Below are 14,505 nucleotides of genomic sequence, written 5' to 3'. Positions count from 1 at the left end.
CGCCAACAGTGCATTATAAGTGGCTTCTAAAGGGGATACACACGCAATATTTTTGCTAAATTTACTACTGTAGGAGGTCCGGATTCAGTATCCAACTATGGGACATCCTTCAGTATACACAAATTTTGTATTTGTTTGAAATAAAACCATTTCTTATTCTGATCACCTTCCTTGCTTTGCCATGCAATTGCGTGCCCTCTCTACCTTGTCTTGCATGACTAGCATGCACGGTCAACTGATTTCACTTCGTATGGAGCACTTTCAACAGCACAAATGGAGATAGTAATGTGTAGCCCATAACCATGAAATCCTGATAGGCTCAGCACCTAATGCTGAGATTAACAGAGTCTTTTACAAAGAAATAAGTTGCAAGGATGAGATAGTGCCTGTAGGAAGGGTAGTTAAGGCAAGAAGAAATCAACGCTCTTGTCTTTGAACTCTCCGTAGTTTAGTGGCCCTTTAAAACAAGTGTACAAGACCCCTTACAAATTGGTACATCAGGCCTTTGTGCCATTCATTGGCCTGTTTTTGTGACAAATCTTGTCAGTAAGACAATCATTTACCCTTGCTGGTATATACTGTGAATGATGCTCAGGACAATAACGAAAACAAAACACACTTTTATTATGCTTTGAACACTTCCCTGCAACACAGGCCAACAAATCTTATTTACACGTTCAATAAATAATGATGACCAGTGTATCTCAAAAGACAGCACCATCATCCAAATTGTCATCTTCGTCATCGCCGTAGCCTTCACCATTGTCAAAGTAGTTATTGATGTAGTCCGTCTCCTAAAAGCAAAGAAAAAAAAAGTGTGAATGATCATTAATAAGCTAACCTGAAATTCCAAGGACAAACAGTTCAACACTTTCTGCTACATCATGTGACCAGCATAACATCGCGGAATGTGCATCTTCAAAGCAGACACACGGCCTTGTAAGTGGAACAAAACTTGGCCTTCCCTCAATTAAGTACGTTATTGCTGTAAAAAAGAAGGGCTACAGCAACTGAAGTTCGTGGTTAGCCTTGCAAACAACTGTGTAATGCCAGTGCATTTCAGCGGACATTTCAGAGGCTGCCATCACAAGGCTTGTACCAGTCTGACGATTTCAGCTAAATGTGCCCTACACAATAATACCCTCCTGTAATTTTGATTCTCGCTTTGACACTGAATAAAGTTCCTAGCCAGAATCCATGCATCTGTGTATGCCAAAACTTTTATTCGGATACTGAAATTTGCCATAAATCAAGAATTCAGCATCCATTAGTCATCATGAATGAGTGTGCCTGTCTAGAATGGTCACCCCACTGGCTGCAGTATGTCTATGCTTCAAGAGACAGTTGATGCATTAAAAACATACCACATTCCCAGCCTGTTTGAAACATTTTCAAGCAAGAATGGCAGCTCAGAATAAATTATCATGGTATTATCGGTAGCTAAGGTACACATTTCTTACAGGGCCAGTCAACAGACACCGTCCTTTTTTTTACACCCTCCAAACAAACTCGGAAATTTCTAGAGTAGACTGCAGCGATCACATTTTCTGAATATTGCAGAACCTCCATTTCGAAAAACAATTTCCGCACTCCATTCCTACGCCTGACTAATGCTTCTTGACGACAACTCAGTGATCGGCGATATGATGCAACACGCAGCTCGTCGATTTGTCTAAACCACGTCTCAATAAACAGTAGTAAAGTCAATGACAGTTCCTGTTCCCACCCACAGCTACGACAGAGCTATTCAATCATACAAGTTGGGCAAATCCCCATAGGCTCCATGCATCGAAATCGGGACACGACACTGACCCAGCTTTTGGGAGTGAGCAGATTATCGCGCCACCTGTTCATCAGCACACCCACTATTAAATGCATTATTTGTGTTTTGTGTTGCTGCTCCCAGATGGCGTGACAGTCTGCTCCCAAAAAATCGAACTCCAAAAAAATTGGGCTAACTTCATGTTTGGGTTTGGGAACGCAGTTTTGCTGAAAATCATTGTCGGCTGCAAATTGAGCGACTGGGCTGCGGAGAATAATCGGCACCGGGTAAACAGTAAACAACCAGGCATCGCAGCAAGCGAAAGTGCATTGCGACTGATTGAGTTCGCGGATGACGTCGATTGCTGACGTCTTGTTACATTGCCAAAGTGGGCAGAGTCACGACCATGCGCCACACCTTCCCCTCCCTCTGAAGGAGCCCCGCCGCAGTGGTCTAGTGGCTAAGGTACTCGGCTGCTGACCCGCAGGTCAAGAATTCGAATCCAGGCTGCGGCGGCTGCATTTCCGATGGAGGCGGATCGTAGGCCCGTGTGCTCAGATTTGGGTGCACGTTAAAGAACTCCAGGTAGTCGAAATTTCCGGAGCCCTCCACTACGGCGTCTCTCGTAATCACATGGTGGCTTTGGGACGTTAAACCCCACAAATCAATCAATCAATCGATCAGCAAAAAAAAGACGTCAGCACTTATTTCACGATACCACAGCACGTGCTCTTGACTCTGATGTTGAAAAAGGCAATTCTGGATCCTCTGATAAATAGCATAAACTCACTGCAAAAGCAGTCAGAACTAGCAGATGCTGCTGTAAATAAAAGCTTTTCTCTCTCTTTTTTTTTCATTGAGTGCATTGCTACAACATATTTTAAGCAGCCAAAGTATTTTTTGGAGCTGCTCGCATTCACCCAGCACATTGCTACCAATGCTATTAAAGTAAATGCACGTGGGTGTTACGGGTGAAAAAACTTACAAGACTTCTGCTGAACCAATGCATAGTGGCGACTGAAATTTGTGATGCTGTGCTCGATATTTCTGAATCCTTCAAATAAATTCACCCACAATGTCACATAACAAAAAAACAGACAACCACCAAAAAAAGGTGACACAATTCATGTCATTGCCTTACTTTCATGCGATTCAGTTTGAAGAGCTTTTGCTTTCATGGAATGCCATGAGCTTCCGAAATTCCAAGTTTGTGAGACTGAGTCGAGAGTGAGCAGATTTTCGTCGTGTGCGCTTAATGGCATGGTTTAGTAATCAGAATGCAGTAAAAGTGATAGACCACAAAAGTACAGCCTCTACTATGCAATACCATTTATATATATACACACAGCTGAATGCCAACGATGTGATCGGACAGTGATGCCATTACCTCTTCAAGCTCCTCCTCTTCGTCCAACTCCTCAGCCCCTTCTTCCTCTTCTTCATCATCTCCTTCTTTGGGCTTCTTCTCGCCAGGCTCATCTTCACCCTCACCACCGCTGTCACCTCCTCCAGCCTCTTTTTCTTCAAGTGCCTACAGCAAACCATGAAAGTATACCATTTTTTTTTTTCAGTGCATTAAGATGAGCACCAACTGTCCCACTGGTAGTCAGTGCAGATTAAGATAACCAAATCGACTTTAAAAATATCAATGCACAGTATTTTGAATGTACAGTTCTTTCACAATGTCTCAAAAACAATACAATTGTCCTAATACTTCAGCTTGACAGTCAAAAATTGCAAGGACCTGTATGAAGTAAATTAATTACCTTTTTTTTCTCACCCTCTCTGCAATTGATGTAATGAAATTATGATGGTCACAATTCATTTTGCCATCCACCACTAGAAGAAGTTATCCAGTGCTGCAGCTGATCACTGCCGAGGGTCCCATCGAAGCTGCTATGAGCTGCAACGTTACATACACAACCTGACAGAATGCACCGAAAATCTCATTTTGGGCAACTTCACGCTTAGCAATTGAAACAATATTTTGAGTGCATGGCTGCCAATACTTTTTGTCACAACGGGGTGCACTGCAGGCCCAGGGCTTATGTTTTATAGCAAACAATTGATAAAACAATAGTAATCCTCGGGCTTTTATATTACAAAACCACAACGAAATTAAGAGAGATGCCATAGTACAGGGCTCTGGAAATTTCAACCACCTGGGGTTCTTTAATGTGAACCTAAATCTAAGAACATGAGCCTGAATTATTTTTGCCTCCATTAAAAATGCCGACGGCGCAATTGAAATTCGGTACTGCGATCGTGGGGTCGACAGTTAAGTGCCACAAGCAGTGGACCACCGTGGCGTAAGCATAAGATTTAAAAAGGAGCTCTCATGAGGCATTGCAACTCCATTAGTTTGCCCTGGCACTCAGTGATGCAAAAAGTGCTGGCTTACTTCATTTGAATGGCGGATGGCAGTACAGTTGGTATCAGTACAGACAGCTGAATCTGTTCAATCATGTGTCAAATGAAATGGCAGAAATAATAGGCATATTTTTAAACCAAAATGCAGTCAAATAAAATTACCTCAATTAAATGTAAGAGCATCATACTGGCTCAGCAGTTTGGGTGTATGAACTCTTGACTGCCTACCTGTTGGGGCTAGCTGCATCAAAAGTTACGTGCTATTTCTGTGCACACCCCATCCCCCACCTTGGGATTTCTGGGCTTGCACGCTTGATATACTAAAAAAAGTTTGCATCCACAGGCTACTGCTTCTTCAGTTTACTGCCACCATAGTTGGAGTGCCACACGACTGTGCATATAATAAATAAATAAATGAATAATGTACGCCCAAGAATGAATGGGACTTTTGTATACCTTCAGACGCAGCCAGTCGGCATTCGGTGTTTTCTCGCACTTGCTCACCGCAGTTCGAAGCTGCGACGTCAATGCGGGCTATCTATATTGTTAGCACATAAAGTATAGTAAGCGACAGCACAATGACCTTTGTTTTGCTGTGCATGCATGCAGTCGTCCAATCGGCTGTCTTGATACATAAACAAAGTTCAATGCATCACGTACTTGCAGCTTTTTCTGTATGTCGATTCCTGTTGCTATCGAGTCACCTCCTCCGAGGATACCAGCTGAGCTTTTCCGCTTTTTTGTCTTCTTGGAAATCTTCAGTTCCGCTGGGAAGTAGTCAAAATCTGCGCATAAGCAGTGTTCTGCGTAAGTGGCAGCTTCTAGTTTCTCCTAAATGTCTACTAGACATACTCCTGGAAGTAATACTCCATGAACTCCTACATTATCCACAGCAGTGGAGCTTTGCACAAGGAATAAAACACACAATTTTGCTCTTTTTGCGCGGATCCAGGAACAATAGGAGTTATATTTGGCGTTTACCGTCCCAAAACCACCATATGATTATGACAGACGCCGTAGCGGAGGGGCTCATTTCGACCATCTTGCGATCTTTATCGTGCACTGACATCGCACAATACGTGGGCCCCTACCACTTCGACTACATCGAACCCGCGACCTTCGGGTCAGCAGCTGAGCACCTAAACCACTGCTCCACCGCGGCGGACAACAGAAGGAGTTTTACACACTCAGAGGTGGATATATGACCCCACATACACAGCACAATCACGAATGCACTCGGTAATCACGTCATGCGTGACGGCTCTGCACATCTATAAGATTAAATTACCGTATATAACGTCAGGTGCTTTCACACGGTAACGGTCCGAGTATCTCTCCACCGTTTGTTGAGGCGTGCAGGGAAGAATGTTGAAACTGGACGCGAGCAAGTTCTTGCGCTGCTCGTGAAGCAGGACGGCCAGATATGTGTTCTCTTCCGAATTCACCAGAGGTGCTGGGGAAAAGTCTAGCGGCTGCGAAAAGCGAACCGTGAAAAAAAACGTGTCTCAGTCAGACGGGGTAGCATTCTATGAGCAGAAATGTGAAATGGTGAGTAAGAGAATACTTATCAGTAGCTACGATCAGCACGAGACAGTATGCAGCGAACTAGGGAATGTATGGTGACAAACATTCACCACTCACCGGGAATGTTGCTGTATGCACCACTCACCGGGAATGTTGGTGGCGGCTGCGCGCACAGAGTGAGCGCTGCTTCTTGCCTCGTCAAACCCAGCTGCTCCACATTAAATGACATCCCGCCACCGCGGCCGCGACCCCTCCCCCGTCCCGCCATGGTGGAAGAGAAATGCTAGCCGAAACGTTGATCGATTGTGAGAGCGATACCTCGCGTTTCCACAAGCACTACGCGCACGTGGAAATGCGGATGAATCATGCGGATGATAGCCGGCGCGAGGCCACTAATATTTGGATACATGTACATTACAATGCGTGTGAAAAATTAATCTTCATAAAAAATAAATTTTAAAAGAAAAAAAAATATTTATGAAGACTCGTAACTTGTGTGTATTTTAATGTGACGCGCTTTGTGCTGTACTGTCGCAAATACGCTCCGGCGGCTCACGCGATCCAAACAATCATAGTACAAAACAACATGGCCGCGTCGTGTGCGTGATTTTCCAGCCAACATGACATCACCTACGAAGGTAACCGTTTGTAATACGAGCCGGTTTTATATTAGCGCCTTTGCTCATAGACGCGAAGTAAACCTCTGTGGCTGTCTTGTCCAATGCAAGCTAAGCTCTAATTTGAAGCGTTTCTTTCCACACATGCGTGATGTTTTTGGCGGTAATGCATATCTTAAAACCATTTTTGAATGTTGCTTAGACTCCTCTCAAGTTACCTCGATGCACAAGCGAGAAACCTGTCATGCTGCCGAATTACTGACTGCTTGCACCTTCGATCTAACGTGTCCAAGTGCGGTGTTTCAATGGAACGCATATGAAACACCGCCCTTTTCGAGCACACCACTTTCAAAGTTGCAAACGCCTTTAAAAATGCCAGACGCGCTCGCTATCAAACGCTGTGCACGAGATCTTGAGCAAAATTTAGCGTCACACTGTTAAGTGCATTTTTGCGCAAAACATGACACGTCGACGATAGAGGAAAATCACGAACTTTGTAAAATTGTCAGAGCACGCTTGGCCCGCTATATATATATATATATATATATTTTTTCCTGCAGTGTTCGGCCTCCTTGTCACACCAGTGAAATGTTAGAACGCTTGCGCGGTGCTCCATAGCAACGCCTCCTCATTGTCCATAGTTACCTCATTTTCGCGCGCTTCGTTTAGTATTCAAGCATTTTGTGCACGCATTGGTAGTACGTGCCGTTATTTTTTCGCCGCCCAGCTTGATTTCCCTAGATTTGTGGTGTTCGAACCAGCTAATGTTTCGCAGTGTTTGTGACCGCGCGCGCGTTTTGTATTTGCTTACAGTCCATCGAGGTGAAGCTGGAATTGGGTCATCGGGCCGTGCTGCGTGCGCGTCCCACGGCCGAGGGTTTCACCCACGATTGGACCGTTTTCGTGCGCGGACCCGAGGGCTGCAACATCCAGCACTTCGTCGACAAAGTCATCTTCATGCTGCACGAAAGTTTTCCCAAGCCCAAGCGAGGTACTGCCGCGCCTTTGGGGACATCTCACCACGTAGTACACCTCTCGTCTCTCGCACGTTTCAGCGGGTTGATGTGCACGTTAGCGTGCCCTAGTGTGTCAGTCCCAGTGGATTTATATAAAAAAAAAGTTAAAAGAAAAAAGAACTCATTTCAGGTTGCAGTAGTGAACACAAAGAAACGTTATCAGGTGGAAAAAAAGTTCCTCCACTTCGTTGTATTTTTTTTACTTTTTCGTTAAAGAACGATTCTGCAAAAATTGCCGAGACTTAGCTTATGTCATTAGCAGTGCTTCCGAATGAGCGTGACAGTGAATTGTGCCTAAGAGGTATCTGTGTTGTTAAAGGCACTTACGAATCAAGAAAATAACCAGTTACAAGCTAATGCAATGCATCAAGGGGTAAGGTGTGCTTGTGATAAACTGAGGTGGCTAACGAGGAAAGGGGATAAAAAAATGAAATGCAAGAATAGTGTTCTGCATTGGATGGGCTCATTTTAGTGGGTTTGGCAAAAAGGAATGCAACACACTTTAGAGGATTATTAATACAACATTGCTTGCACATTATTATTTAATTTGTTTTTTCCGAAAGCACGATGCATGGAAGGATTTGTGTGGTGCTAATGCTTCAACATTGAGAACAGAATGCACTTTCATTGGATAAAGAAAGTGCGAATAACTCTGCTTCTTTCTTTGAAAAAGATGTTAGTGTAGTTGACATTCTTCACATGTAGAAAGCGTGCACATTTTTACAATGCAGTGCTAAAGGAGCCACCCTACCAAGTGTCGGAGAGCGGCTATGCGGGCTTTAACATGCCTGTGGAGGTGTACTTCCGCACCCGAGAGGACCCCAAGAAGGTTACGTTTGTCTACGACCTGTACCTCTCCGTGGACGGCACTCCAATCTCCAACATACGCTGCGAAAAGCTCACCTTCCACAACCCACCCGACGACTTCTGTCACAAACTCCTCAAGGCAGGAGGGGTAAGTGCTGTCAAATGGCTCTTGATGTTGCCACTCACTGCCGTCCCTGAAAGGACACAAATGCTTTCTTTTGGGATTAGAGTACAGTTAGGATTCTTCTTTCCCTCTCTCTCTTTGTTTTATGAACGACTTTAATTAAGGAAGGTGTTTGCTCGAAAATTTCTACTTCTATGATATATTTGCAGTTAGTTGCGTCACAAGATGTACAATTACTTAATTCAATTTTCAGTTTGGACAATGAGTGTCTTCCTGTCTGGAGCTGTGGGACGTCTGTTGAGTTTGCGTGCAGAAAGTGAGTGAAAGGTGTGTGAAGCGTGCATTCACAGCTTGTCATTTCAGCTGTCGCACACATTGCTCATCACATTTTATATTATAACTACATGCATCAGCTTGCCTGGATATGAGAGCCTACATAAGGTAGCTACGAAAGCCTTCCTCTCTCTGTATGACATGGCCAGGGTCAAGTCGGTCATCCCGAAAGGCTAAAGATGGAGTTACCATGGCTTAACATGCCCTGTAACATAGCCATTATAGATGTAAGACAGCTGAACTACAAAACGTAATTGTCTAAATATTTACATTCGCAAATGTAAAGATAGAATAAACAAAAAAATGAACTAAATAAAACCCCAGCTGGTCAAAATTTTCAGAGCTCTCCACTATGGCCTCTCTCCTAATCATAGGGTGGTTTTGGGATGTTAAACCCCAACAATTAAATAATTAATATTCGTCATTCTTTCTAAGCACCAAACCCCAACCACATTGTTCTTCATTTATTATTGTTCTAATAGCCCTGTCAAGCTATCAAATGTCATAACAAGTCCATCCATAATCATTTATATTGTTACGTAAAAATGACACGAGGCGTGTCTATTTAAAATCTATATTCAAACTGATGCGTATGGCGTCAACTAAGATGGAAGACAGCACGCACAACCTACAGACCACTTCCTCGTTGTCGTCTTCTGACCGCTGATACGTCAGCTACATAGCATTACCCCCCCCCCCCCCCCCCCCCCGGAGGTAAAAGCACCATCTCGGTGCACATTAACTACGGTGTTCAGTAGGCAGGTGGTAAGGTTTTAGCCTGCTGACGTGCACATCACTGGGTGTGGTTGCAGACAGGCTTGTGCTCTCAGATGCAGGAATGATCTCATAGGTGACGTCGGTTACCTGGCGGATGATAAGGTAAGGACCCATGTAGCGAGACAACAACTTCTCTGATAAGCCGACTCGACGAACTGGGCACCACAGGAGAACAAGAGAACCGGGTGAGAAGTGAACGTCAGCATGCCGGCTGTCGTATGTGGCTTTCTGGGTGGCTTGCGAAGCCGAAAGTCTAGAGTGGCCGATCTGACGTGCGTGGTCGGCACAAGAAATAGCGTCGCGTGCATATTCGGTTGACGGCGTTGTGGTTGGAAGTAGGGTGTCGAGTGGTAACTTCGGATCACGGCCATAAAGCAAATAAAAGGGTGAATAACCAGTAGTGTCGTGGCGCGAAGAATTGTACGCGAAGGTCTCGTGAGGTAGCGCCAGGTCCCAGTCATAGTGGTCGGAGGACACATACATCACGAGCATGTCCGTTAGGGTCCGATTTAGCCGTTCGGTAAGGCCATTTTTCGGGGGATGGTAGGAAGTGGTCAGCTTGTGGTGCGTCGAGGAAGAGCGCAGAAGATCGACGATCACACGGGACAAAAATGCGCGGCCACGATCAGTGAGTAATTGGCGAGGAGTGCCATGGTGTAGGATGACGTCGTGGAGCAAAAAGTCCGCAACGTCAGTAGCGGTGCTGGTGGGGAGCGCTCGAGTGTTGGCATACCTAGTCGCGTAGTCTATAGCAACGGCGACCCACTTGTTGCCCGATTTCGACTCGGGAAAAGGACCGAGAAGATCTATACCAACATGGAAGAAAGGTTCGGTTGGGATAGAGATCGGTTGAAGAAGCCCAGCCGGGGGCGCAGTAGGTCGCTTCCTACGTTGGCATTTATCGGAGGAGGACACGTAACGGCGAACAGACCGGGCGAGACCACGCCAAAAGAAGCGGCGACGCACGCGGTCGTACGTCCGAGATACACCCAGATGACCGGCAGTTGGTTCATCGTGAAGCTCGTGCAGCACGGTTGAACGCAAATTTTTCGGCACGACAAGAAGGAGCTCAGGGCCATCTGGCTGGAGGCTACGATGGTACAGCGTGCCATACAGGAGGACGTACATGCGAAGGGACGTTTCGTTCGGAGCAGATTCAAGACGGTCAATAAGTTGTCGCAGAGAAGCATCACGACGTTGTTCATCACCAATCTGAAGAAACTGGGACATTGACATGACGCTGAGGCTAGGCTCGATGTCTGGTTCGTCGGGCTGATCAACAGGGTAGCGGGATAAGCAATCGGCGTCCAGATGGAGATGTCCAGACTTATACGCAACTGAGTAGGAATACTCCTGTAGGCGTAATGCCCAACGACCAAGTCGTCCAGTGGGGTCCTTCAGAGAAGAAAGCCAACACAGCGCGGGATGATCTGTGATGACACGGAAAGGGTGGCCATACAAGTAAGGACGGAATTTCGAAACCGCCCAAACAAGAGCGAGACATTCCCGTTTTGTTATAGAATAATTGCATTCAGACTTAGAAAGCAGACGGCTTGCGTACGCGATTACACGGTCGTTGCCCCGCTGAATTTGTGCCAAAACTGCACCGATTCCGTGACCACTCGCGTCTGTTCGCACTTCTGTAGGAGCATCGGGGTCGAAATGTGTAAGTATAGAAGGTGTCGTTAGAGCGGTGATTAGCTGAGAGAAGGCGTCGGCTTGAGGAGGGCCCCAAGAAAATGGGACGTGTTGTTTGAGAAGGTCGGTGAGTGTCCGTGCGAGTGCCGCAAAGTTTTTCACGAACCGGCGAAAGTAGGAGCAGAGGCCCACAAAACTGCAAACATCATAGACAGAGCGTGGGACTGGGAAGTTTGTTACAGCGCGTACTTTCGCCGGGTCTGGCCGTACGCCGGCAGCGTCAACACGGTGACCCAATACGGTAATCTGACGAAGACCGAAGTGGCACTTGGAGGAATTGAGCTGCAGGCCGGCCCGTCGAAATATGGATAGAATGGTCGAAAGGCATTCAAGGTGGGTTGCAAAGGTAGGTGAGAAAATGATCACGTCGTCCAGGTAACACAAACATGTCGACCATTTAAATCATTGTAGGAGCGTGTCCATCATTCTCTCGAAGGTTGCTGGAGCGTTGCAGAGCCCGAATGGCATGACTTTGAATTGGTAAAGACCGTCGGGGGTAACGAAGGCAGTCTTTTCTCGGTACATGTCATCTACAGCAATTTGCCAGTAGCCAGATCGGAGGTCGAGAGATGAAAAGAAAGTGGCGCCATGGAGGCAATCAAGGGCATCGTCAATGCGTGATACAGGGTACACATCTTTTTTGGTAATTTTGTTGAGGTGGCAATAATCAACGCAGAAATGCCATGAGCCATCTTTCTTTTTTACTAATACTAGAAGAGATGCCCAAGGGCTCATTGATGGTTCGATTACGTTTTTCGTAAGCATTTTGGCCACTTTCTCAATCACTTCTCGCTCGGACGCTGACACGCGGTACGGCCGACGGTGAATGGGCGCAGAGTCACCAGTGTTGATTCGGTGAGTGACAATTTTAGTCTGGCCCAAGGGACGATCGTCGGTGTCGAAAATGTCACTGTATGAGGCCAAAACTTGGCAGAGAGCGTCAGCCTGGTAAGGCGACAGCTCCGATCCAATCATGTTTCGAAAAATACCATCGTCTGAGTTGGGTGACCGTGAGACTGCGCTTCGATCAAGAGCAGATACAGTGACAACACTGACATCATTCTCTGTTATGGCAGTTAGCTGGGCTAGAGACATCTGGCAGGGCAACACATGAGGGGTGAAACCAATGTTAAGGAGCGGAAGTAACACACAGTCATTCGCTATGGTCGCGATGGTATAGGGCACAATAACACTGCGCGTCAGCCGAACGTCAGTAATTGGCGTAACAATATAATCACCGTCAGGAACGGGAGGGGTCGATGACAAAGACACGTACGTGACGGCTCGAGGTGGCAGGCGTACGAAAGTGGTTGGGCTCAAGCGGCTGGTGGGCTTTGCAGAGTAGTTGCCAAAGATTGGTAGATCAAGGCTGAGGGTACCAGATGAACAATCAATTAAGGCCGATTGTGCTGAAAGGAAATCAAGGCCAAGTATCAGGTCATGAGGGCAGCAGGCTAGCACGGCAAAAAGGACCACGGCGTGACGACCGGCAATGCTGACACGAGCAGTGCACATTCCGATTACTGGTACAGTACTGTCATCGGCAACACGTATTGCCTGCGTCGTAGATGGCGTCATAATCTTTTGTAAGCGGCATAGAGAAGCGCTCATAATAGACAGGTGCGCACCTGTGTCAATGAGGGTGGTCACAGGAACATGGTCGACTTGTACTTCAAGCAGGCTATGGTGCGTGGGAAGCGTCAGTAGAGGATTTTCAGCCGTCATTGGTATTGCAGCTTCACCTCTATAAGCTGCAATATCTAGTTTTCCTGCTGCGGTCGTCCAGAGAAGCTCGGCGAGGAAAAGCGCCGAGGTGGCGGAGAGCGGGATTGGCGACCTAGCGGCGACGGGGAGCGAGAGCTGCGGCGACCGGACGAAGGGGCGTCAGGGTAGCGGCGACTGGGCAAAGGGGTGTCAGTGGAAGGCTCGTAAGATCGACGAATAGAAATTGAGGGGTGCGGCGACTGAACGTCGAGGGGTCATCGGATGCATGAGCACCGAGGTAGAGAAAGTCTGACTTGGTTGGTTTGACCAACGGCGGCAGCAATAGCGAGAAACGTGCCCAGGCTGGTAACAGGAAAAACAAATAGGCCGATCGTCGGGTGTTCGCCATTCCGAATGGTTATGGAAGGGCATTGTTGGAGGTGAACGGCGAGTGTGTCCTCGGGAGTAGGACGGGACTTCAGAGCGAGTCAAGGGACATGCTGATGGAAGGCCGAGGTTCGCAAACTCCTGCCTCACCACAGCTTGTATTAACGCCACTGACGGCTGTTGTTGGTCAGAGGCGAGCCTTACACCTGGGGACACCTTACAATTCTGTATTTCTTCATTAAGTGTGCCTGCATATATTCTCGCAAGTTTGTGAAAGGTTGTTAGTAAACTAGCTTTTACTTGTGTTCTGTGCTCTCCTCTACACACCAGATCAATAGTTTCAGGAAATAGACCGTTGGAGTCTTTTTTTTTTTCCTCTCCTTATTCTTTACCATTATGCTTGTATGCTGACCTGCATATTTTATCAACAATGTTCTACTATTTGTAGATTTAACTGCATGTTCAGTGCATTTGGAAACTGCAGCGTACTGCAGTGTCTACAAAGGTCTGCAGCGTTTGTAATGAAAGAAAATACTTTATTGTGTATATTTGTCTTTAGGTTTTTCTTTGATGTACAGCGGAGTTGGCATTTTTATGTAACTGATAAAAGAAATGCTGCATAGCTGCGCTGTAGAAAGAAAAGATGGCTTTCTTAGCAGGCATCTTCTTTCCCTGCAAGCATGAACTATTAGCTTCAAATGAAACCTGAGCACAGGCAAGCCTTCACAGCGGTATAGTGCACACCATCCACTTATCACCACAGACAGGTACGCATATATGCACAGAGCTGCCGTACAGGATGCGCGCGCCTTTCAATGGTGATGACTGGATGGCGCGCACTACTCCATCGCGAAGGCTGGCCGCTGTTTGGCTTTCACTTCACGCTGATAGTACATCTGGTCAGGAGGAAGCTGCTAACATTGCGGTTTATTGCACTTTCCAGACGGAGGCTAACCGTGCCGGCTCGAACACGTCACCGGCACCTCCTGGCAGCCCCTCACGCAATGCAGCCCCGCCAGCACGGTCAAGAAGCGAAGGCCGCAAGAAGCCACGCATGTCAAGCGTACGTCCATCTCATTACTTTGTGCCAGTGGTGAAAGCAACACGGCTATAGTAGTATGAAAATTGTCAGATTTCTGGAGAAAAAACAATTCTGCAATTTAATTTTCAACTTTCTGGATGGCAGTGTAGATTTCAAAGCTATTCCCTTTTTTTTTTTTCAATTATTTATTTGCTCTTCATACATCGGAACAAAATCTGTTGGGCCACTAGCCAAAGACTAGTGGATGCCCATAGTCAAGCCATTTTTATCAGCAGCTACAATGAGAAAAAAAAGTGCATACACTCGTAGCACTTTGAGAAATAACTGCGACATGCAAATAATAC

General features: G+C 46.3%; 2 protein-coding genes across 3 annotated transcripts in view; one reads left to right on the top strand and one right to left on the bottom strand.

Moving 5' to 3' along the window:
• Nucleotides 1-600: 600 nt before the first annotated feature.
• Nucleotides 601-6,017, bottom strand: Polr3G (RNA polymerase III subunit G). The gene is made up of 5 exons (XM_037412263.2): nucleotides 5,802-6,017; nucleotides 5,421-5,604; nucleotides 4,793-4,917; nucleotides 3,150-3,293; nucleotides 601-794 (listed from the first exon to the last, which is right to left on the bottom strand). Exons 1-5 carry the CDS (start codon nucleotides 5,922-5,924, stop codon nucleotides 705-707), a joined length of 666 nt encoding a protein of 221 aa, XP_037268160.2. The 5' UTR covers nucleotides 5,925-6,017; the 3' UTR covers nucleotides 601-704.
• Nucleotides 6,018-6,154: 137 nt separating this feature from the next.
• Nucleotides 6,155-14,505, top strand: part of ear (ENL/AF9-related super elongation complex transcription factor) — a 28,059-nt gene continuing 19,708 nt past the window's right edge. For both annotated transcript variants that reach the window (XM_037412264.2, XM_075891666.1), the window contains exons 1-4: nucleotides 6,155-6,294; nucleotides 7,087-7,264; nucleotides 8,021-8,244; nucleotides 14,063-14,182. In XM_037412264.2, coding sequence (XP_037268161.2) covers nucleotides 6,277-6,294; nucleotides 7,087-7,264; nucleotides 8,021-8,244; nucleotides 14,063-14,182 — 540 coding nt within the window. In that variant the 5' untranslated portion in view covers nucleotides 6,155-6,276. The remainder of the gene's footprint in view (nucleotides 6,295-7,086; nucleotides 7,265-8,020; nucleotides 8,245-14,062; nucleotides 14,183-14,505) is intronic.

The sequence above is a fragment of the Rhipicephalus microplus genome, chromosome 1 (genome assembly GCF_043290135.1).
Source record: "Rhipicephalus microplus isolate Deutch F79 chromosome 1, USDA_Rmic, whole genome shotgun sequence".
Classification (NCBI taxonomy): Eukaryota; Metazoa; Arthropoda; class Arachnida; order Ixodida; family Ixodidae; genus Rhipicephalus; species Rhipicephalus microplus.
This window is presented reverse-complemented; position numbering and strand designations above follow the sequence as displayed.